Here is a 24,597-nt window from a genome sequence, read left to right as displayed (position 1 = left end):
AGCAGGGAGACTGGGATGGTGACAAGGGGTCCTTGCCGTCACTGGCACTCAGTATCAGGCTGTCTGGGGCAGGCACTACCTTTGATCTCCTGCCCTAGGACCTTACAGCTCCCTCACCTTTCAGCAGCCCAAAACATTACAAGTGAGCAGAGCCCACCCCAGAGCTGCCCAGGTAGGGTACCCCCACCACCTCCCCTAGCCCCTCACTCTCCCCTCACCCCCGGCTGCAAAGTGAGCCAGGCAGGTGGGTGGAAAAGTGACAGCTGGTGTTGTTCCAGTGCAGGTTAATGAATGTCTCCTCCTCTCCACCCCCCCCTTCCTCCTCTCCACCACCCGCCCCAGCACCCAGGCTCCTGGCTCCTATCAGCCCATCAGGCTCCCATTAACAAAGGCAGCCCTGGAGAGTTTGCATAGAGACCTGCTCTGCCTCTAATCTAGGTGGGCTAATCGCCTCCCTTGCCCAGCCTGCCTTCCCTGGGTCAATATTTGCTCTGAGCAAACACAGAGCCGTGACAGGTGTGCTGGGGAGAAGGCTCGCCGCCGCCAGCCCAGCCCTCTCGCCTGTCTCTGCTCAGTCACATCTCTCCAGCCCCCCGATCACCGGCCAGCCAGCGCTATTTTTATCAGGGCTATAAAAGCCCCATCCAACCGGCGTCACCCTCATTTTCTGCTCGTGAGCCGCAGGGGGAAGGCGAAGCCGCTCACCTGCCAGCTGCCAGCGTGTCACCAGAGCCAGGTGAGCTGCTGTAGCCGGGCACACCTGGGCTGGGGTCCTGCCTGCCTGGCTGGAAGCAGGGTGCTAGGCATGGGGTTCTGACCTGGGGACACCCCTGAAGCTCCCCCGGCACAAGCAGTGGGTGCTCGGTGGCACCCCAGAACTCCTGGGAGGGGAGGGGATGGGCTCAGGGGACGCTGTCCTGGCTGTCCCCTTCCTTTAACTCTTCCCTTCTTTTTCACCTGTGTTTTCCAATCCTTTCAGTTCCGCTCTCTTCCCCCCATTTACTTTTTTCCTTTCTTCCTGCCTTCCTTCCCCCATTTTCCCACCCTGCCTCCCCACCCTGCTGTGTCAGTTTAACCCGCCCCTGCTCTGTTTGGCTTTCCCAGGCAGGAGGTGTCAAGCATCCACCTTCCGGACTTTAGCCCCGGAGAAGCTGGTTCAGGATAGCGGGTGCAGCAAGGACACTATATCTCCCAGCCCGGAGGGAGGAAGGATGGGGAAGGGGCTTCCAGCACCCCAGTGGCAGCCCACCGCCGTTCAAGCCCGGAGCATCTCTGCACTTGCCTGGCGTCGAGCCCCACGTGCAAGACCTGACCTGAACGTTTTGTTCGTTCGGCTCGCGTTAGGCAGGTCCAGCCCGTCTGCAAAGCGGGGCAGCGTGTCCCGTGCGCGCCCACCACCTGCAAACACCCAGGGAGGGTGCCCTTGCTGGGCACGCAGGCCGGCGTGCCGCGTGGGTGCGTGCCAGGACGGGCGTACAGCCCGTGGGGGAAGCGCACGCCCAGCCTTCGCCCCAACGCGTACCCCTGTGCGTGACACCTGCATGAAGCGATGGACAGGCAGTGCACGCAGATGATGCAATCCACACGCAGCATGCACGAGCACCATGGGACTCGCACGCGCGCGGGGTACAGGACCCACGTGGCATTGGCACACACGGCGCTCAGCCTTGCAGGCAGAGTCCAGGGCACATGACCCCGTGCCCATGGCATGGCAGGGATGTGTAACACGCTAGGAACATGTGTCCTGCCCGCTGGGGAAGGGCAGCCCGGCCCCCCAAGCTCTGGCAGTGCTGCAGAGCCCTGGCAGGCACAGGAGCCCTGGCACAGCGCTGACCCAAGGTGGAGCTCACCGGGCTCTGCCAAATGCGCAGGTAGGTCTCAATGGTCTGCTGACACCAAGGGAGCTTTAGCTGCTAACACGGTGCAGGCAGTGGGGAGGGAGGGCAGGAGCAGGCAGGGAGGAGCAGGACAGGGCATGGTGGGGTGTCACATCCCTTCCTGTACAGCTCTGCACAGGTTCATTCCCAGCCCTGCCCGGGTTCATCTGCTGGTGTGCTGGGCTGCCCTGGGCAGGTATCGCCATCGCCCATGGCTCACCCTCACCTGGGGCCAGGTACCAGCTCCAGAGGCAATCCCTCTGCCTGTGCTTACTGAGGAAGGGTACTGAGGGGTGGGTCTGGAAAGCTGTGGGGGTCTCCTCCAGCTCATCCCTGCCCTGCTCTCAAAGCGCAGTGCTTGATCTGGTCTCCTGTCCTATCCCTGTCCCCCTGCAGCCACTGCAGCCACACACAGAGCCCAGGGCTGCCCCCAGCCCTTTGGGAACACCAGGGAGACCAGAGAGCAGGGACAGCAATGGATCTGCTTTCCTCCTACCCTCAGGATGTTGTCTGGGGGACACAAAATACCCCATACCTGACAGCCCTGAGCACTATCCTGCCCTGCCCTAGGGATGTCACTCCTGGCAGACACAGGTACTTGTAGCACAGGGTCCAGCACAGGGATGCTCTGAGTTTACAGGTAGGTCCCAAACTCTTCCTGCAGCCTCTCCATAAATGCCATGAAGGCTGAGCCCAGCCCTGCAGTGGGGATGGAAGAGAGGCTGGAGGTAAAGAAGCTCAGGAGTGTGCCACAAGATAGGATAATTCCTGCTGCTTTCCCCCTGTCCCCATCCAATCCATGCACACAACAAGACTCAGCAGCCCCTGTACTGGAGCAGGGGAGAACTGGTCCCTCCCTGGGCTTCCCCAGGGATGGAGCTGAGGGACCTCCTGGGCTCCTTGCCTGAGCAGGAAAAACTTCCAACAGGTGGTGTGGGAAAGCACCAAAATCAAAGAGCATCTCATGGGGTGCTGAGCTCCCCATGTCTCTCCAGAACCAAGCGCCCATCCCAGCCTGGGTGCAGCCACCGTGCTGCGTGGTGGCTGGCCATCGTGGTGGCCACAGCCCCCTTTGAGCCAAGCCTCTGGGCTCTGTCTCCCGCCACCACGCCTGGCAAAGTTGAAAAGCTGAGAAAGCACAACACATCTCCCCCATCCACACAACCCCCTGCAGCCGCCCCGCTCGGGCCGGGATCAAACAGAGCACGGTTAATAACTGTGAGCAAAGCCAGACCCTGCTGCCCGTGCTGCTCCGGCTGCCGCACGTGCGTCCCCGCGGGGGCAGAGCCCGGCGGAGATGGTATCTGGCAGAGCAGGGCTGGAGATGCTGCCCGGCTGCCTCGCTCTCCCTCAGTGGCCCCACACACCGCTGGGCTGCCTTTAGCCCTGGCAGGACCCCATGCCCTGTGGGACCCCATAAATAGCTCAGACACTCCAGAAAAGTGGGGCTTCTTTAAAAGTTTTGCTTTTTGGGGTTTCCAGGCAGCAGGCTGGGAGCCAGACCCAGTGCTGGCATCAGCAGCAGGTCTGTGTGCAGTGCAGTGTGTGTCTCCCAGCAGGAGAAGGGGACACCTGCAAGCAGCAGCACTAGAGGTTTCCCCCTGCCACACCTTCCCAGCCTGTTCCCCCTGTCCCAGTGGCCCTGAGAAGCAGTAGCACCCTACAAAGCTGGGGTGGACCCAGGCAGGAGGCAGCCATGTTGCCCTATGGGCTCTGCTGGGTGGGGCATGGCCATACAGCACCCAAAGGTGAGATGATCCTTGTTCTGAGCAGAGCCAGGGGCTTTAAACCCTTAAGCACCCACATCTCCTGCAACAGAGCCGGTGCCAGTGCCAAGGGCTGTGCCCGCCTTGGCAGGGGATGGGGTGCATGGGGGTGCTGTCCCCTCCCCGCTTCTCAGGCACCTGCATGGCCGTTTGCATGGCTTTGGGGAGGGGGGGGCTGAGGATTTGCATGGTGCAGCTCTGCACGGGGAGGATTTGCATGGGGAGGGCAGGGTGCAGGAGCACGAGTGCCCCCGTCCTCATTTGCATAGAGCTGTAGCTGCAGCCAGGGGGGTGTGTGTGTGTGTCTGTGTGTGTGTGTCTGTGTGTGTGTGCGTGTGCACACACGTGTGCCTGTGTATTTGCATAAGCGTGTTCAGGTGTGTGCAGCTGTGTGCATGGCTGTGCACACGCGTGTGCCCTCCCTGGGTCCCACAGGCATCCTGCCACTGCATGCACTGCCCTGTGTGTGTGTGTGTGTGTGTGTGTGTCTGTGTGTCTGTGTGCACGTGTGTGTGTGTGCATACATGCACGCGTGTGCCCGCTCCAGCCGAGCTAGATGTGTGCCACTGGCCGTGCCCTTGCCACGCTCCCGGCTCTGCGCCCTGGGGTGTGTGCATCCTCCCTAGGAAGGTGTGGGTGTGAGCAGAGGTGTGCACACCACACCGTTGCTGGCTGCCTGCGGGGTGTTGCCAGCCCATGTCCTGCCCGGCCCGGATGGGGTGTGCCATCCGCTTTGCCGCAGGATGTGGCTGAGGCAGCTGGAAAACCTCTGCATCCCAGTGCTGGGGGGTGGGTATCAGCCCCAGGACCTGCTGCTGGGCACAGGTTGTGTGGGCACACCTAGACCCCCAACTTTCACCACCCAGCCTCTTCGCCACGGCTCTGCTGTGCTGGGAGGAGGTGCCTGGGCTGAGCGGGAGCTCCCTGCCCCAGGGAGGTCACTCTGTCCCAGTGTAGCTGCAGGTACCCAGCCAGATTGCACAAGGTCTGGGCTAAGGAGGCTGAGGCAGCTTGTGTCCCTGGGGCTGGGCTAACATTGGAGGTCAGGGTGTTGCTGAGCACCCTCAGTTCTCCCCAGCACCCCCAGCCTGCTTCTGGCCAAGGCACATATCAGGACATGGAGCATGAGGGTCTGTCCCAGCTCTGTGCTGGGGTCCTGCACTCCCCACGCCAGGGTGTAGCTCCAGGTGCCATCCCCAGGCAATGGGTCCATCTCATATATTCCCTCCCCAGCTCAAATCCATGGGGAGAGGCAGCAGCTGGGTCTGGGACAGACTTATTTGTATTTGGCAGGCAGGGTAGGGGGAAAAGGTGGGTGCCAGGCATGGAGCTGCATCCTGCCATGCTGAAACAACATGGGGGGGGCCCTCCTGAGGACTCAAGGTGCTGGATGGACAACCCCAGAGCTTGAACTAGTCCTGCACTTCAGAGTGCTTCAGCCTCATCCTCCCCTGGGTCCTCCAGGAAGGGGTGAGCGATGGGGGTCCCCTCTCCTGGGTCAGTGGGTGGCCCTGTGGAGCACGTGGGCAGCCTGCCCGGGGGGTGGATGTTGAGCAGGGTGCCAGGGCCGCTGCTCCTGTCCCAGCTGTCACCAGCTTTGGGACCCACAAGGCAGGATGTTCTGTTCTTGCCACAGCGCCCAGCTCAGCCCCCACCTGTGCTGCCTCCTCAGAGCTGCTGGAGGAGGGGAGCTGCCACTGCCAGGCTTTTTGCCTGCCTCCTGGACAAGCGTCATCCTGGCTCAGGGCTCCAGGCACCACAGATGTTGCCGATAGGGAAGCACTGGGGTGGAGTGGGACCATGGCCAGGCACAGCCATCACCTTACTGTGGGGCTGAGAAAGCTGAGGAAGGGAGCTCTGAGGACCACCCCAGCACTGTCCTTGCATCCTGCACTCCCATGGCAACACCCCCAGTGCAAATGGTAAAGACCCTGAGACCCTGTGGCACCCCTACAAATATGTTGTGATGTACTGGAGGAGATGCACCTGGAACTGTATCCAGGACAGGATGGGTGTGGGGTCGGACATGCTCCCCCCGTATCCACCACTGCTTCCCCTGTCTCCATCACCACCACCACACTCCCTCCAAACTGGTCTGCACTGGCCATTGTGTGGGGACCAGCATATTTCTCCAGGATACACTAGCTGTGGGGTGCACTGCGGGTACAAGGATGGGGTCTTCTGGGGTAATAGGCAGGAGGACTGGCACCAGCAGACTCGGATCCAGATCTGGAGCCAAGGACCAGGTACCAGTGACTCTGCCCCAGTGTCTGGCATCCCCATCTGGGTCAGGTATGACAGATGTGGGGGTGACACCTGAGGCTGCCAGGGACCTGCCACTGCAGGGCCCCTTTTGGAGCAGCCAGGCTCCAGGGTTTTGTCACGCTGTCAGTTCCATGCCGGGGCTGGGCCAGCCTGTGGATTTGGCAGTTGCCACCTGCTCACACCCGGGCTGTAATCCACAGGCAGGAGGTGAGCAGCTGGCGGAGCCTTCCTGACCTTCAGGTGGGATTAGTCCCCATGGGAACAGAGGGGAGCAGGCAGGTGAGGCCACGGCTCCCCTGGCAGCTCCTGGGGACCAGGCAAGGCTGGCAGAGCCGGGGCGCTGAGGACACCTCCTCACCGGGGGCAGCCCGCAGCCAGGGACAGGCAAGGGACAGGCAGAGCAGGACCCAGATGGGTGGCAGGGGATGAGGATGTGTTCCCTGGGAGTATCCTGGGTGTGCATCTGGAACTGTGGGTGCCACAGGGCAGAGTGGGCACCACAGCCCCAGGGGGAGGGGGTGAGCAGTGTGCCCGGCAGCAACCAGGGTAGGGGCAGCAGGTGAGCAGGTCTGGAGAGCTGGTCCCAGTGTGGGTTTGGTGGCTGGCTGAGGGCCACATCTGTGTGGGGAGAGCAGAGGCTGGGGGCTGGTGCTGCTGATCAGCAGATCATATGTGAGACCCAGCTGTGAGCAGGCAGACATGGGTACCCCTTGCACTGCAAGTGGCTGTGCCCCCCACCTCACCTCTGCCCTCCTCAGGCCATTGGGGTTGGTACTCAGAGACCAGTCAGCATCTTGCCCCCCCCCCCATTCCCATCCGGCTCCCTTCCCCACTGCCTGCCCTAGAGAAGCCAGAGTGCCTGGGACCTCTCCGTCCCCTGCGGGCACCGAGCGGCTGGCAGCCCGCGGTGTGCGTGTGTGGGAGGTAATCCCAGCAACATCTGCCAGGCTGTTTGTGATCCCGAGGGTTTCCGGCGCTGGGGAGGCGATGGCCGGGTGCGCAGGGGACACGTGCGTGCGGGGCGGCTGGCGGGTGCTGGGGCTCCCCGTGCAAGGCAGCTGCTGTGGCAGGGATGTGCCTGCACACGTGTGTGTCCTCTGTGGCCAGCAAGGCCCCGGGAGGGGACAAATGGCATTGGGGACCCCAGTGAGACCCTCAGCTCTGGGATTTGGGGACCCCAGCAGGTAGAAGTCGGAGTTTTGGCTGGGACTCGTCCATCCTGGTGTGGCCATGTTCAAAGCGGCCCCAAAGGGGAAAGGCTAGGGGAGGGAAGTCGGGAGAGTGCTTGCATCCTTGCCAGTGAGGATGGTTTTCCAGGCTGGGGGAGAAAAAGCAGGAAAAAAAGGGCAGCGGGGCTTGGTGAGGGGAATTACACACTGCCCCGATCTAATCAGCCCGATCCTGCAAATAAAAGCCACCTGTTTCGGCCCTGGCAGCAGGAAGTCATCCCCAGAGCAAACAGAGCACCAGGCAACTGGGAGAAAGACAAACAGGGGCCGGCACCAGCTCCATCTGCTCCCACTTGTCCCAGCCCCTGGACCTCCAGCCCACTGGGGTGATGGTGCAGCCCCCAGCAGAGTTGGGGGCAAGAAGAGAGGGGGTTGTGGAGCTCAGGGAGGTGGCCAGGCCTCAGCCCGCGGCATCAGCCAGGTGCAGGACCACACACGGCTGTGCTAACTTGATCAGCTAGCCTGACTTGATCCTAACAGCAGTGGGGAAGACAGCAGGCTGTGAGCCCACAATACGGCATCAGCATCAGCCTGCCTCACCTCCCCTCAGCTGCCTTTCAGCCTGCTCGGCTCCCAGAGCCGTGCACTATCCCGGGACCAGCACCCACTCAAGGCACAGGGCACAACCCCACAGCCAAGGACACTGAACGGCCCCGGTTTGGCATGGAGCTCCCAGGCCACCCTGTCCTCCCTCTGTACCCCGGGGCTGCTGCCCGCCCGCGCTGTGCCTGGTGGCACAGAGAAACCCGATCTGTTTTGCTAGCACAGGGAACAGGCTGAGCCGGGAGCAATGCGGGGTCCTTATTAAATTATCCTATGCAGGAGGCCCTGGGCGAGCACCAACCAGCTCCCAGAGCCGGTATTAACAGCTGCCCTTGAGGGGAGCCGCTGCCTGCCCCCGCACCAGCCTCTCCCTGCCCCTGTCCCCAGCAGGACACATGTGGCTGGGGGCTGGCTGTGACAGAGGCCGCTGGCTGATGCCTGGGGAGGCCAGGCTGTGCCAGCACCCTGGAGTGCAGTGGGTAAGGGCCCTGGGCATGGTCCCACGGTCCCCTGATCCACTGTCACCAGGATGCAGATGTGGACCCCACGTGGCTGCCCCAAATGTGCCAAGAGGGGAGCAAGGCGCATCCCAGAGACACACTGAGAAGTGAGGAGGGGGCACAACCCCCATTTGGGGGTGGGTTTTTCCCTGTGCCCACTCCCAAATGCTGAGCTGCCTGCATGGCCCTCATGGCACAGCACCAGTGCCCCACAGATCCCCCAGCACACTGCACAGTGCCCTGCACACCCACCCACACCCCCCATAACAGCCCACAGCATCCCACACACCCTGCGGTGCTGCGTGCCCTGGGGGGTCTGTCATGCACCCCACAGTGCTCTGCACCCCATAACCCCAGATTGCCCTCGCACCCCATAGCACCCCACACTAACCAGTTCCTCACACCCCTGCTCACACAGACCAGGTGAGGGCCAGCAGTGGCATGGGGACACCCTGCTAGCTCTGTGTCTAGTCCCACCTTCCCCCAGGTGCTGGGGCTGCCCAAACCTGTCCCCCAGCACTTTGTGGGATGTCCCCAGGCCACCCTGAGCAAGCACATCCCTGGCCAGGGAGCAGGACAGTGTCACCACACCATGCCCCACACAAAGGGGTCACACCTGTGGGACTCAGGGGTCATTTGAGCATATGAAAAAAGGGCCATGGCAATGGCACTGCGGGCACCCGGTAGCGATGGGGACACGTGGGGACATACAGCTGGAAAAGTGGGCAGAAGGGAGATGGGGCAGGGGGGCAGACAGAAGTGGTACGTGGGGGGCACCCAGGTGGATGGAGCCAGGCTGTGCCCCCTCCAATCCCCATCAAAGCAGAGTTGGGGCACAGACGTTGCACCCCACAGTCCGCTTAACGTGGTATCCCCTTCCCTCCCTGGGGAGCGTCCCCATCTGCTCCCCAGGCAGATCCAAGGGGGTGCCCTCCCTTGCTACCCAGGGCGTCGCAAAGCCCTGAGTCCCCTCCCCAGTCCCTCTCCCCGGGCAGGGCCACCGATGTCGCTGAGCCGGAGCCAGCTCCAACCGCTGCCAGGCTGCACCCTCTGCTGGGACCTGCCGGCATCGGCGCAGCCCGGCACCGGCCCTCGGCGCAGGCCGGGGGATGCGCCCAGCGTCCTGTGGCGCAGCGGCCGGGGGCTGGGAGGTGGGGGGGCACGAAGGGGACCCACGAGTCCTGAGCCCAGCCTGTGCCTGCTGCCACTCCTCAGCCCCAGTTCTTTCTGAGCACGATGCAGAGACGCCAGGCGTGCTAACGCCCCTGCCAGCTGCCCACACCGCGCCTTCTGTCACTGTCACTACTGGGCTCTCCTGGGATACCGACCCCATGCTCAGGACATCCAGGAGGGCTGGGGGATTCCTGTGAAGGTTTGGGGTGCTCTTCAGGTGCTTGCCAGTGTGGCTTCTGTCCAGCCCAAGTTGGGGAGTGCCTGGCTTTACCACAGGCTATGCAGGGTTGCAGCTGGAAACAATGCTGCCAAGAGACACAGGATTTCACAGCTCAGCTGGGCACTCTTCTTTATTTCCAGTCTGTGTTGGCCTCATCCAGCCCAGGTCCTGGTGGGGGACACTGGGGGTGTCTGCATACAGGGCTGGGCCTGCAGCCTAGGTGAAGGATACAGCCCTGCCCCAGAGCGAGTTCCCTCCTGCTGTGCAGTGTCCTCTGCCTGGGCGGGAGGGGTGTGGGGAGAATGGGCAGCCCTTTTCCAGACCCTGGGACATGGCCAGGGCATTGCAAGTGAGCACCATGTAACCGGGGTGCCAGCAGCACCTGGTCTGCAGCCAGCATAGGGACCTCTGCAGGGTATCACACATCTCCCAGAGCACAGAGTGGCCAAGCTGTGGCTATGCCAACAGCTCCTCCACCCCTTCTGCTCACCCTAACATTTTCTCACCCCATGTGCAACCTTGCCTGTGCAGACTGAGCCCCGACTCTGCCCTACCAGAGCCTGGCTGGAGGAGGAACCCACAGGCAGAGGGGCAGATGCAGCCCCAAGCAAACCCTAAATCCCAGTCCCTGCAGGAGGTCGGTGCCCTGCAGCTCCCAGCTGGCAAATCCCTGCTTCACCCTGGCACCTCCTTCCCACCATGCTCAACCCTGGCAGAGGCTGTGGGTACCCTGGGAAAGGCTGGCTCCCTAATCCCTGGGCCAAGCAGGGACATTGTCCGGGGGCAGAAAGGAAAGCGGCGCGTCAGGCCCTTTGCCCATTGTGCCCTGAGCCCCTGCGCAAACACAGCCCAGCACTTTCATTGTCAGCCCCGCGCGGTGCGGGGGGGCAGCTTTCGCCACACTGCCTAACTGGAATGGACAGCCGGAGTCTGGGGTGGGCGCGCACCCTGTGCCCCCCCATACCCTGCGTGCTGACACAGCGTCCTGCCCGCCTGCACCATCGGCACTTCGGTGCCCGCCTATAAAGGGCGAGGGGAAGAGCCGGCACCGGCACCGCCACCTTCGCCTCTGTGCCCTGCCGACCAAGTAAGTACCAGCCTGTGAGCTCCAAGCCCCTGCACTGCCATGCTCCCTTTGACCCCTGCAAACCCCCTCTCCCTGAACCCCACCCCATCCCATGCTCTGGGGAAGGTCAAGTTGCGGGGTGCTGCATGGCACGGCTGAGGCACCCTGTGTGGGCAGGAGGGATGCTGGCACCCATCTTCACAAGAGCTGGGCTGCTCTAGCCCAGGGCTGCACCCCTGTATCTGAGTTGGGATCATTGTTGCCCCCCTGTACTGGGTACAGTACCACTGCACCCAGGCAACCCCAGGAGTTGTCACAGGGGGCTTGGGAGAAGAGAAACTGAGGCAGCCCTGGGTATGTCACATGGAGAGATGGGGCATGGCAAGTGCCCGCTGAAACTTGGGGGTGAGCGGACAGAGATCCCGCAGCACCAAGGGAAGGAGAATGGGAAGCATCCCCATGCCAGCCTGAGAGGGTGAGGAGCTAGAGGCATGGGATGTGCCAGGGCAGTACCACTGGTGCCCCAGGGTTGGTGGCAGGCAGCAGGGTGGCTGGGGGCTCATGGTGGGCACCTGCCTGGGCTGATGTGTGGGGGTCTGCCAGCAGCCAAGCAACCCGCATGACCAGCAGCGAAGCCATGGACACCCTGGGTCAGTACAAGATCACAGTGTGGGAGGAGGAGAGCTTCCAGGGCAAGCGCTGCGAGTTCCTCATGGAGTGCCCCAGCATCATGGAGCGCGGCTTCCGCAAGATCCGCTCCATCAAGGTGGAGTCTGGCCCGTAAGTGCCCCGCCAGCCTCGCGAACCTGCTGCTCCCAGGGGACTGTTGGGAGCTGCCCAAGAGCCAGGACACCCAGGTCCTTCCTCAGCTCCACCACAGCCTCACTGTGCAATCTCCCTCCCCATGTTCCTCGCGCGGTGCTTCAGTTTCCCCTTCTGGAAAGCAGGGAGACCCTGCCAAGCCGAGGTGTGGGTTGGAGGCAACAGTGTGGCCCTGGGGAGAGGGGTCCCACTCTCAAAAGGGATGTTTTCTGCTAGCAAGGACCCCAACCTCAGCAACAATCCCACACCCTGCCAGGATGTCTCCATCCCCTGCATGGGGGGAGAGGCCAGCCCTGGGCTGAGCTCTGGGGCTGTGCTATGCCTGTCTGGATGCCTACCTGTGTGATCTGTCCTAAGGAACCTGCTTTGGTGGGGGGGGTTGGACTCGATGATCTCTGGAGGTCCCTTCCAACCCCTACGATTCTGTGACTCTGTGATTGCTGAGGGCTTTCCTCCTCTCCCCTCCAGCTGGGTGGGCTTCGAGTACCCCGAGTACCAGGGGCAGCAGTTTATCCTGGAGAAGGGTGATTATCCCCGGTGGGAGGCCTGGAGCGGGAACAGCGGCTACCGGACCGAGCACCTCCTCTCCTTCCGGCCCGTCAAGTGCGCAGTGAGTTACGGGGACCCTGCTGCGGTGTGCTCAGGAGTTAGGGGGAGCCTCCCCCCAGCAGCCTAGCATCCAGGGAGAGCCCAGACTGAGGGGGATGCAGAACAGACAGGAGGATGGGTTACATGGAACATGGAATGGAGGGGGGAGGCATGCACTGAGGCACTGTGGCACTGAGGCACTGTGGGGTAGAGGGGGTGGATGCACCCACTGGCTCCTGCCTCCCTGTATTCTTCCTGGGATGCTCTTTAGGCTTAAAATTTAGCCTAAACATCATCCCAGCTCTTCTTGCTTTGTGCCCTAGAGACCCACCTCCCGGGCTGGGGACCTCAGGTCTTGTCCCCCACACCCAGGGACGGGGTGAGTGGAGAGGAGGCGCAGCACTGTAGAGATGCTTGGGGTGCAGGGTCCACCCCCCTCCCACCTGGGGTACCCGAGCTGTGCCCAGGCAGATGCAGCCTCTATCGCTCCATCTGCAGAGACACTGGTGCTCGCAATAGCAGCACGTCTGCGCCTCCGAGCGGGGGGTCCCCCCCCCAACTTTTAATAATCACCAGGCAGATATGCTTGGGCTTTAATAAAGGGGCTGCGATAAGATCGCTCCTTACTGGCAGGACTGTTCCTCAGTGCAGATAGATGCGTGTGGGGGCTGGGCACGGGGGACAGTGCCGCATCACTCAGTGTCCCAGACGTTAACCCCTCAGTGCCCAGCACCCAGCAAAGCCTCACAGAGCAGGGCGGGCCGCTCTCTGTAGCCTGTGTGTCCCCATGACCCTCCTGCAGCCTCTGGGAGCACAAGGATGCTGAGGGCAGGAGCCCGTCTGGATGCAGAGGATGTGGCCACTGCCATCTTCCCTGCAGCTGTGCACAGGACCACAGGGACATGAGACCAGCATCCTCTGAGCAGCCCTGGGGTGTCCTGGTGAGGGGGCACCAGGCTGAAGGATACCCCTGTGCCTTTCACTTAAGCAGAGCATAGTCCCAAGCCTCCCACAGTGCCTTGGCACGTGTCCCTCTGATGCCACATCCCCTATCCCTGCCTAAGCTGCCCCAGCCCCACTGACCCCAGCCCTCTCTCTCTGCAGAACCACAATGACAGCAAAGTCATCCTCTACGAGGCGGAGAACTTCCAGGGCCACAAGTTTGAGCTGAGTGACGACTACCCCTCGCTGCAGGCCATGGGCTGGGGCAACAAGGAGGTGGCATCCATCAAAGTGAACTCCGGAGCGTGAGTCCCACCACTGGGGAGGGGGTTGGCAGGGGCTGAGGGAGCAGGGCTTAGCAAGGACCCACCTCCAGCATAACCCCAAGGATGGGGAAGGGAGAGCCCAAAAAAGATGGGAACCTGCCTGCTCTCCTCCCCTTTTTAAAAATAAAGCCATGGGGTGTCTTCTGTCCCTCCTCTCCTAGGGCAAGCAGAGGGATGGGATGGGATGGGATGGGATGGGATGGGATGGGATGGGATGGGATGGGATGGGATGGGACGGGACGGGACGGGACGGGATGGGATGGGATGGGATGGGATGGGACGGGACGGGACGGGACGGGACGGGACGGGATGGGATGGGATGGGATGGGATGGGATGGGGGTGGGGTGGGGTTTGTCCTGGGGCTCTAAGCCAGGGGTCTGCCTGCAGGTGGGTGGCATACCAGTACCCAGGATACAGGGGCTACCAGTATGTGCTGGAGCGGGACAGACAGAACGGCGAGTTCAAGAAGTACAACGAATACAGCAGCCAGGCTCACACCAACCAGATCCAATCCATCCGCCGCGTCCAGCACTGAGCAGGGGCAGGGCTGCATGCCCTGCAGCCTCCAGGCTGCTGTGCAATAGACCTCTTATCTGGTAGCAAATAAAGGCATTTGTCAAAAAAAATGGGGGCTCCTGCCTCTGCTCTGCTCTTTTGGGGGCTGCCAGGCCTGAGGACTCACTGTAGGGTGGGAGGCAGGGTGTCTGCTCCAGCCCTGCTGCCCCCAAGCTCTTGGCAGCTGGAAGGGGTTCCCCCTTCCCCAGGTGGGTTTGGACCCATGGCCACCTCCAGCCTGAGCAGAGTTCTCTACATCCCACTTCTGATCCATGCCTGGTGAGTAGAGGGGATGCAGAATGGTTCCCGCTCTGTGATGGTTTGGCTGCAGGAGATGTGAACTTACTGCCCGAAGAAAGGGCTGGGAGGTGGCATCTGGGGGGGTTGCCCTGTGCCCATCTCACAGGCTCAGTGCCAGGGAACACGATCGCTACAGGACCTGTGAAGATGAGGGACCCTCTCCGTGCACCCTATGGGGGAGAGAGCAGAGTTCCCTGCTCGCTGTAGGCCTGAAGGAGCACTGGGGTGATGAGGGAACACACATGGGACTGCCACAGATGGAATGGCCACAGCTGGAGCAAGATGGAGGGCCCTGTTTTATATGGGGGAACAGTGTATGGTAGGTATGGGGGGTGCAGGGGACAGAGAGAGGAGGTCCTTGCAGCAGTGTCCCGCAGCTGGCACGGGCCTCAGCTCGCCATTCCCCGCACCCTTCGGGTCTGGGTCCCTCCCACCCCTCCCCAGCCTGGCCACGCCAGCACATCCGTGCCAGCATCCGGCTCCTGCTCCGCCCGACCACACCGGGAGCCCCACCCAGCCTCCTTCTCCTCCTCCTCCAGCACCCTTTCCCTGCCTCCTCCTCCTCCTCCATCCTGCTCCGGCACCCTGAGGCCTCCTGGGGTGGTGCAGGCCTCAGGACAGCACCCCGAGGTGCTCCCCACACCCGGGACGTGCTCTGTAAAGCCACGGGAGAGCGGAACATTGCCGGGTGGCTTCCATGTCCACGTCCCTGGCTGCCCACCCTGCTACCAGCACGCGTGGCCTGGGGGCTGCCCATGCCCCAGAAGGGTGCTGGGAGACTGGGAAGGACTGGGCTGGGAGTCGGTGTGTGCATATGCCCTGCGCCCAGAGCCGTGCAGAGACCCCGGCGTGTGCGTGTGCTCCAGCATGTCAGCTTACACACGCGTGTGCACACAGGCATGCCTGCACAGGCCCCACACGTCCCCCAGCCCTCTCCCCTCGCGCCCCTGCAAACCCCCCAGCACCTTGTGCATCCCCGTCCTGTGGGGCGTCCCTGCTGCGGGGCTGCACCCCAGCCCTCCCCTGTCCCCTCCGTGTCCCCGCTGGCCCCACCCCGCCTCGGCCCCACAGCAGCCGGCCTCTCCCCCTGCACAAACACATTCCTGCACACCCGGCCGGGCTGCAGCCAGCCCAAGGCCACGTCAGCTCTGCTCCGCTCTGCTCCACGCCGCAGGCACACAGGTGAAGCTCTCCCCGGGCACCTGGCAATAGGGCTGCAATGGGGTGGGGGGTGGGGGAAATCTGGGGGGGGTCATGGCAAAATTTGGGGTCCTTACTGCTCCATCCTGGGGTATGGGGGTTGTGGGGGGAAGTGCTGGGTTGGGGGATGGGGGGTAAACTGCTTGCGGCCAGGGGGACCTGCTGCTGCTGCCAGCTGGGTGCTCCACGTGTCCAGGCTCTGTCCCCTGGAGCTCCACAGACCCAAACCCTCACCTCCCACATCCCCCATGGACTCAGAGCCCCATCTCCTGCCTCCCCCATGAATCTGGGCTCCTATTCTCTGGATTCCTCATGTACCCTTCTCCCTCACCTTGTCCGTCCATCCCAGCTCCCCCATGAACCTGGGGTCACATTGCTCAGGTCCCCAAACCTCTGCACAGGCACAGGGCTGCCCAGCCTCTTGACCCTACACTCCCTACCCCTCTGCACCCCTCAGCCTCCAGGTCACCCAAAGCCCCCCATCCCATCATACCCCATTGTAAGCACCCCTCGCCCTTCCCCCTCCCCACATTTTCCCAGGGACCCCAAGAGTCCCCATCCCCAGTGCCCCCTGCAGCACACACACCACCCCCACCACCCCACCCCCAGTTCTCCAGCTCCTGCAGCCCTAACCCTGCTTCTTAGGCTGATCCTAAACTGCAGGTTTGCTGGAGGAGGATCCTGGTCACCATGGCTGCCAGGGGGAGAGGGGCTCGGCAGGTCGGGCCCCCCTCCCCACCTCATGCCGTTGTCTCCGGGGCTTGTTTTCCGTTGCCTGCGGTTTGTTCCAGTGACTCAGGCAGCGAAAGCAAGTCTGGGAGGCTGCGGAGCTGCTGCCAAGAGAGCTGCGCTTGGGGGGCTGGGAGGAGGGGGATGTGGGGAGCAGCTAGAGCTGTTGGTCTGTACAGAGCTGGGACACCCCGCTGTGGGGTTCAGGGGAGCTCAGAGGACGAGTTGTGGGAAGGAAAACTTTCTAAGGGCTGTTTGATCCAAGCAAGATTGGTGGGGGATTGCTGTGGGCTCAGCTAATTTCTCCCCCACACCAGCATCTCCTCTCTGTCCCCAACGGCAATGGGAGGCAGGGGTAGAGCACCGAGCCCAGCTCAGCATCCACAGGAGCCCCTGTATCCTAAACCTTCTGGACAACCTCACCCAGGAGAAGCCACCAAAAGCACCTCAGCAGAGTGCTGCTTCCCATGGACTGTGACTTATTATGCAGGGCACACTTCAGCTGCAGTATAAATAATATCCATGGATCTGTATCCTGTTTTCCATCGGATTAATGTCTCATGATGACCACTTTCAAGAAATTTGGCTAAGCCCAGCATGAGGGCTCCTCCTTTTGCTACTGGACACCAGTGAAACACCACGGGAGAGGTCACAGGCTGGAGGGTGGCTTGGCTGGATGGCACTAGACTCATGGAGCAGAGCTGGTTGGAAGTGCCAGGACCCACTGCTGGCATGCTGCCTGGCTGCCTTAAGCTGCCTTTGGCCCCTGGGGCCAAAAGCGGACCCCTGCCAGCACCCCGCAGCTACACGTAGCAGCTAGTGTCAGATGTACCTTTTGGGAGCCAAGATCACCCAAGATCCTTTCCCTGTTGCAAGTTTCTCCCCAAATTGCCCTCCTGTATTCACAACACCCAGGGCTACCCAGGACAAGGTGATGGAGATGGGGCTGTGCAGGTTTGGGTGGGTGTTGGGGGTCACCTGGATTTTACAGGTCCGAATAAAGATGTGTTCAGAGATGGGGACAGGGCTGGGGACAGAGTTGGGGACCCCAGGATGGTCACTGGCTCGAGATGTCAGGGAAGTGGCAGAACTGTGCTACGTCCTGGTGCCACCAATCCCTGGTCCTGCACTTATCCACCCCAGAGCTCGGGGCACTGCAAAGGGATCCTATCACAAGGGTCCTGGAGCTGGAGGGATGCAGTGAGGACACCACTGACCCACCCCAGGGCTCTGGGAGCTCTAAGGGGACCCCAAGACTGTGCTGAGGACCCCACAGTGGAGTAAGGGGCGGACAAGGAGCCCCAGTGCAGGCAGTATGGGTGGTTCAGAGGGACGGAGGCGGGCAGGACGGTGCCGCGTGGTGAGATGCAGAGGGCCCAGGTGATGCTGGCAGCACGCAGACCACTGTGTCCACCATGTCGTGGATCTGGATGCTGGTGGGAAGCTGGGCCCAGGTGGTCTCCAGGCAGTGTCCAAGCCCCGCTCCCGGCTGGGATGGCAGCGCCGTGTTTGCGAAGAGTTAAGGAGGCGGAAGAGGCAGGAAGCGGCCCGAGCCGCTCTCCATAGAAACCCGCGGCCGTGATTAAAGTCTGATGCGGGCCCGATAGCAGGGGGGGGCAGCGCCCGCTTTAATTACAGCGGAGGAAATTGCTGGAGCCGGGGCCCCGAGCCCCTGCGAGTTGCCTGGAAACTCCCCCCCCACCCCCCCGCCTCCCCCGTCCCCTGCCCGTCCCCTGCCCGTCCCGCTGCCATTTATTCGCCATCAGCTGCTCCCTGATAAAGTGGAATAATAATAATAATAATAGGGGCAGGAATATTAAAACATGCAGCCCGCGGGCCGCCCCCACAGCTGCCATGAGACACGGCACCGGAGCGGTGCCACTGCTGCTCAACATGTACCTGCCAGGTACGGGCGGACCCCCCCGGCTGCTGCCCCACCGCAGCGCCGTGCACCGCACAGCACCGGCCCCACCCGCCCTGCCCCGCCGCTGTCCTGGAGCCCTGCTCTGCCCCGTCCCCCTCCAGCGCCCACCCTGCCTTCCCCTCTCCCTCCATCTATCTTTCCTTTCTGCCTTCCAGCTCCCCAACCGTCCCTTCCTCCTTCCTTCCAGCCGCCCTCACAGCCTTCCACACCCGCACACCCATCCCTCCTTTCATACTTCATCCACTCACCTTCCCCCTGTCCTTCCATCCCTCCATTCATCCTTCTGTCCTTCCAAACCGCCCTTCCACCCACCCACCCTTCCCCTGTGCTTCCATGCATCCTTCCACCCCACCCATCTGTCCCTCTTTCTGTCCCTGCTACCGGCCATACCTCCATCAACCCTCCGTCCTTCCACCAGTCCATTCTTCCACCGCCTTACCCGTTACCTACCCTTCCTTCATCCTTCCACCTCTCCCTCTTCCTTGCCTCCTTCTTCTTATCCTTCTATCCATCTACCCACCCATTCTCCCTTCTGTCCTTCCATCCACCCACCCATCCCTCCTTCCTTCCCTCCATCCATCCACCTCTCTGTGTCTCCTTTCCCTGGCCACCCACTCCCCAAACACGGACACTTGTCCTGCCTTCCACCTGCCGCCCCTGTCACCCATCCTTCCACCCTGCACGCCTCCTCTCCCTCTGCCCCTGCCCCGCAGCTCTCTCCCTCTCTCCCTCTCTCCTCCCTAGCCCAGCTAGCAGGATTTTCTATTCCTATTTAAAAGCTTCCCTGGCTCGGTCGGAAATCGGATTTCCTTTTTCCTGGACGCGTTTCCTGGCTTCACGGCGGCGGCGGGGCAGGAGAGGGGGAGCGGCCGGGGACTGCGGGGAGGCTGCCCGCGGGTGGGCGCCGGGGGGTCGCGGGACCGCCTGGCTTCAGCCCCCCCCACTCCCACCCCTTCCACCCCCATCCGCGCCCCTTCTTCCCCCCCCAGATCCCGTCGGAGAAACTTTGTTCAAAGACGGCAAGAGCCAGGCGTGGGGGTCCCTCAGCCCGGGCGTGCAGAAAGGTAAGAGCATCGCTGCCCCTTCCCCGGGACCCGCCTGCTCCCCTCCTCCCCGGCCATCCCGGAGCGGGAACCCCCCGGGGCGGACACATCCTCCCCGGCCCCGCAGCCACCCGGGACCCCTTCCCGTCCGTGTACCGGACACTGCCCAGGCGGGACACAGCCACGTCAGAGCCCCGCTCCGTGCTGCTCCCGTCGGCTCGGGCTTGGAGCATCCCGCCTCCAAATCCCATCGGGAAAGCGGCCGAGCACCGACCGTCGGCGCCGCCGTCCCGTTGCCGCAGAGGGAAGCGGGGTGCCCAGCGTCCCCGGACCCCCCGGAGCCCTGAAGCGGTGTGGGTGCGGGGTACCAGCCCGGCTCCCCGCGATGCACCGACGGCGGGGGGACCTGCAAGCCAGCCCGGGAGCTGGGGGGAAGTCGCGGGGGTGGGCGGCTAATGCGGGCTCGGGGGACCCGTTCCTGGGAGCGGGGGAATTAGGTGAGATACCACTTGGGAGGGAGCAGCCGGTGACAGGGATGGGTGGGCTGGAAGGTGATGGATCCCCGGGAACCGGAGCCACCCGTCTGGGCAAAGCCGTCCAGGGATCCCAGGGCTCGGCTGAGGGCTGGAGCCTGCTGGGGAGAGCGGCAGGGCTGGGCGTGGGGCAGCCGGCGCTGCGGCATTCGGGCCATGTCGCTCGCCTGCCTGACAGGGACACAGGGACCAGGGGGTGCTCCGAGCAGGAAAAGGGGAGCCCTGGTTTAGTGGTGGGACTGGGGTGCAGGGGACTTTTGCCTGCACTGCAGACTCAGCCCCAGCTATCCTCTGAGCACGGGCTGCAGCGAGGAGCTTTTTGGATTCCTGGAGGATTCCTTAGGGAGCTGCCGGGTGCTGCAGCGTAGCACCCTGCGGCAGGCAGGATTGAGCCTCACCACCCCACCCAGCTGCACCCCGAACACCTCCCTGCCCTCCTTGCATGGGGTAGGGGACAGCAAGAGCCCAGGGTGGGGGCTGTGGGGATGGAGAAGGACTGAAGGCTGTGGACGTACCGTAGAGCACTTGAGAGATCCTCAACCTCTCTCCCGGGATAGGGGGTTTGGGAATTCAATACCTTGGGAAGACCAAGGTTCTCTGCCTGGATCAGGATGTCTGAACGAGGTTTAGTGGAATGGGGATAATTGGGAATGGCTGTTCCCTGCTCCTTCTGGAGCAAGAATTGGGGGGTACCAGATAACATAGGTGGGTGCAAAGCAAGTAGGACAAGGTGGTTCTTGGAGGGAAATGCAGATCGGTGTGGGACTGCCTGCTGCAGGCATCGGGGTGCTGAGCCTCTGCATGGGATCCCAGCACCTTCAGACAAAACAGTAGCAGAGAAGCACGGGGAGGGGGATGAAAAGCAAAGGCATTTCCTCTGTTGTGGGAAGAGCCCGTGCTGCACGGGCCAGGGTGGGAGCTGGGATGTGCAGGGGGTGCTGCTTGGGAGGGATTGGGGGCTGCCAGGGAGGCTGGGTGAGTGCCAGCTGCTCTGTGAGCTGGCTGGGTCCCACAGGCAGGACTGCTCGTTGCCCCAAGGTCCCCAGGGACACTTTCCTCTCATGACCTCCGGCTGGACACGGTGGTGCCTGTCCTTGTGCCTCACTATGGGCACACCTGCCTGTGCCTCCAGGGGTGCAGGTCAGAGCAGTGTTGCACCCCAGCTTCAGCTCACCACGGAGACATCCTTGAAGGGCACAGTGCCCCTAGAGATGGGCAGGGACTGTTGTAACACCAGCCCAGATTCAATCTGAGGGGGCAATGAGGAATATTGGTGCTGGGATAGGGCTGGGCAGTGCCAGGATACCTCCTTCTCGGGGCTGCAGGTGAAAGAACCAGGCCAGATCCTCACACCAAAGAAAATGAACAGGTATTCTTCTTCAAGTGGGGTGTGAATGAGGGTTGGAGGCATGTGGGGACCCTGTGTTGACACCCTGTATCCAGACCCACTGCAGACCCAAGCACTCCTAACCCTGTCCAGAGGTACAGGGCCATCCTCTCCCCCTCTTCCTTGGGGAGCAGGATGGGGTGGGGATGCTGCAAAGGAGACACAACCTTGTAACCATCTTCTGTGTCCCTAGAGCAGAGAAGATGCAGCAAGGTTCATCTGAAACCTGGGTCTGGGAGGGGGCAACATATCAGGGGATCAAGGAGACCGGGGCAATCCTGCCCCTCTCCTTGTGCCCTGAGAGGGAGCTTTAACCTCTCCCGGGCTCGGCCTTGCAGGCAGCGGGCAGATCCAGCTGTGGCAGTTCCTGCTGGAGCTGCTCTCGGACCGGGCCAACCTGAACTGCATCGCCTGGGAAGGCACCAACGGGGAGTTCAAGCTGATCGACCCCGACGAGGTGGCACGGCGCTGGGGCGAGCGGAAGAGCAAACCCAACATGAATTATGACAAGCTCAGCCGAGCGCTGCGCTACTACTACGACAAGAACATCATGACCAAGGTCCATGGCAAGCGCTACGCCTACAAGTTCGACTTCCACGGGCTGGCACAGGTCTGCCAGCCGGCCGCCCCCGATCACACCCTCTACAAATTTCAGGGCAACCTGGCCCCGCTGCCCTTCTCGGGCATCTCCAAACTCAACCTCATGACCTCGGGGGTGACACCAGCCAGCTTCTCCTACTGGCCTGGCTCCAGCCCGTCCCTCTACCCTGGGCATGGGCTCCAGCCCTCTGCCCCATTCAGTGCCATGGCAGCCTCCCACCTCAACAACATGAACAACCATTATCACTAGAGCCTTGGCCATGCCGGGCAGACCTCCCCATCACTGGTGGCATGGGGCTGTGGAGCTGGGGAGCTCGGCAGGAAGGGATGGGGGGGTGGGATCGTACCCTGCTCTCAGTTTCCCCCTTTTGCAGGTGGAGACTGGCAAGGGGGGCGAGGGGTGCTTGCAGGGTAGCTGGGTTGGTTCCCCGATGTTGGGTGGCTGGAGGAGAGAAGCTGCCTAAATTTAGGGTGAAGAGGGATCCACGATCCTGGGAACAGACACTGATACCTAAAGCAGGGTATGAATGGAAGGAAAAACCATGGGTACTCCTCCTGGCAGAGACCACCCTTCCCCCTTTCCTTTGCAACACGCTGCGCACCCCATGGACATCCTTAGCTCTGGCCCCAGCCCATGCCTGCTCTCCCCTCTCCCTGCAGAGAGGAGTGAGGAGTGGGAGCTCCAGGGCAATTTTGTCCAGGGGTGAAGGTCCCACTGAGCAGGGGAAAGGAACCTTCCTTGACACTCCTTGGTCCCCCACCTTTGCCTCCAAAACTTTCCATTCCTCTCTCCCTCCTACACCTCCTGCTGAAGGTGGCCTCCTCCAAACCTCAGGAGAATCCTTGGTCTGGAGAACAGGTGCCCTACATGGGTTCACTCCTGCATGGGTTGGAGCTGCCAGGGGCAGGTAGGGGCCGCTGTCAATCCTCTGCTGTTTCCCCAGTGCCCCAGTGGGATGATCCCCAACACCCTGCACACAAGCTCATGTCCTGCTGGTCACTTCCAAATTTAAGGCTCCAGTTTTACTGTGGCTTTAGCACCTCGCATGCAGGGCTTGGTGGGACACCTCCATGGGTGGGGACATCCCCTGGGGCAAGGCTGGGTCAGAGGTGGAGCAGAAAGGACAACAGTACAGCTGGAAGCCCTGGGCACCAAGGGGCAGCCTTGGGTCTCTCTCCACTGGGTCCAAGGAGGTGCCCCCATCCTCTAGAGCAGGACTTTGGCCCAGTGGATGCAGAAGATCTGGGCATGCTGGGCTCTGCGCTGGCTGGGGGGAGGGATTGGTCTTCAATAAAACAGAGAGGTGCTGTAACCTGTGTCCTCTTGTGTCTTCAGGGAGGTGGTGAGGGGCTAAACCACCCAGAAAACCCCCTTTTGTTCAAGCCAGAGAGTCTACAGGGCTGGGATGGGGAGGGTGTGGCCACCCTGCTGCATCACCTTTCCTCCAGGCATCACCTCTGGCTCTTACAGCCCCTGAGAGACAGGGCAGAGTGGAAAACCTCTGGGTTTCTTCAGACACCCCTCCAGAGAAGCTACATACCCTGTTCGCAGGATGGCAGAGGAGTGTGGCAGCTGGAGGCAAAGAGGGGATGCAGTTGGCCTGGTGGGATGGATGTCTGCCAACCTGCCATCATGCAGGGGAATTTGGGATCCCAGAGTCAGATCTCTCATGTCCCCCAGAGCCTTGTGTAACCATCTTAGGGCAATGCACTGTGCCCAGCACACCCTGATCCTGCAGCAGGTCTCCCCACTGGGCTGGGCTGTGCCAGGAGTGGGGAGGTTCTGAGCATGGGGCCACGCTCATGTGTGACGCTGATGCAGGGGTGAGCAGCGAAGCGCTGCTTGCCCAGCTTCAGGAACACATCACGGATCCACTGGTGTCTGTGGCAGCTGGTGTGGTCTCAGGGGCTGCCCTCTGCTTGCTCCCACCACCTTGGGGCCACACTCCCCCTCCCACTCCCATAAGGGGCTCAGGGTGCCAGAGCTGGGGGCCAGGCTTACGGCAGTGATCCAACCGGCTGTGTAAGGGGGTGTCATTTAATTACCCAACCCACAGAGGGGGTGGCAATCTCCTCTTCCTGTGCCCCCCAGATCAGAGCATCTGCAGTCCCCATGTTGCCCCCTCTGCATTCCTCCAGGGGCTAGTCACTCTCATGGCCTTGGTAGCATCTGCTCAGATGCGTCCTTGCTGCCCTAATCAGCTTAAGGGAAGGGGATCTGATGTCAGTGTCTCCTCTGCAGAGGGCTCAGGCTGTGGGGAGGGACGGTGGCAGAGGGGGGGCTGACACTGCTAGGGGGTAGCCCATGTATAGGAAAGGAGCCGTGAGGACCAGGAGCATCCCTTTCTCCAGGTACCCAGAGCCCTGCATAGCCTGGTGCCTAAGGACAGCAGGAGATGAAGTAGGGGTCCAGGGAAGGAGCAGACATCCCCACACAACCAGCGTGCAGCCTGAAGGACCTTCCCCCAGTGGTGGGGCTGGCTGGCTGTGGGCTTCCTCAGAGCTGGGGCAGGGGTCTGTGCCCCCTCTGGAGGAGCCTGCTTCGGGGCTTAGGTAACTGCGTGACGCAGGACAGGACATGGATTAAGGGATGTGGGTCACTACTAGCTGCCTGCCATCCTGCTCCTGTCCCTCCACCAGTGCCTGGACTAGGGAAGACCAGGTGAGACCAGCGCTCTGCCCATTCCCAGCCCTGCAACCCAGATCCCTTCCGGATCCGAGGCCAGACACGCTGCGGAAAGGAGGGGGGAGCTCCTTTCCTGGGGGAGGGAGGACCACAGCGCATCCCCAGTGCAACAGGCTGCAGCCCAGGGCTTGCTGCACCCTGCTCTGGGCTTAGCCAGCAGAGACCCCCTGCTCGGTCCCCAGAGTGCCACCCCACTGTCAGGAACCCGCCCTGCACCCCCCGGGGACAGCAGCCAGGAGGGGAGGTGGGGGGCACCCGTGCAGGACTGCACCAGCGATGCTCTCGCCTGCCTGAGGATGCAGCCGGTGTCACCATGGCAACT

The 24,597-nt window shown here is 62.3% G+C and overlaps 2 protein-coding genes across 2 annotated transcripts; both read left to right on the top strand.

The window, feature by feature from the left end:
* Positions 1–11,258: 11,258 nt before the first annotated feature.
* Positions 11,259–13,853, top strand: CRYBA2 (crystallin beta A2; the record flags this gene model as incomplete). The annotated part of the gene is made up of 4 exons (XM_084265122.1): positions 11,259–11,419; positions 11,930–12,071; positions 13,154–13,296; positions 13,706–13,853. 4 exons carry the CDS (start codon positions 11,259–11,261, stop codon positions 13,851–13,853), a joined length of 594 nt encoding a protein of 197 aa, XP_084121248.1.
* Positions 13,854–17,956: 4,103 nt separating this feature from the next.
* Positions 17,957–21,839, top strand: FEV (FEV transcription factor, ETS family member; the record flags this gene model as incomplete). Its single annotated transcript, XM_084264532.1, has 3 exons — positions 17,957–18,008; positions 19,016–19,090; positions 21,328–21,839. The coding sequence occupies 3 exons, from the start codon at positions 17,957–17,959 to the stop codon at positions 21,837–21,839; spliced, it is 639 nt and encodes a 212-aa protein (XP_084120658.1).
* Positions 21,840–24,597: the final 2,758 nt, after the last annotated feature.

Source organism: Gallinula chloropus, assembly GCF_964237585.1.
Source record: "Gallinula chloropus genome assembly, chromosome: 5".
In the NCBI taxonomy this organism is placed as follows: Eukaryota; Metazoa; Chordata; class Aves; order Gruiformes; family Rallidae; genus Gallinula; species Gallinula chloropus.
This window is presented reverse-complemented; position numbering and strand designations above follow the sequence as displayed.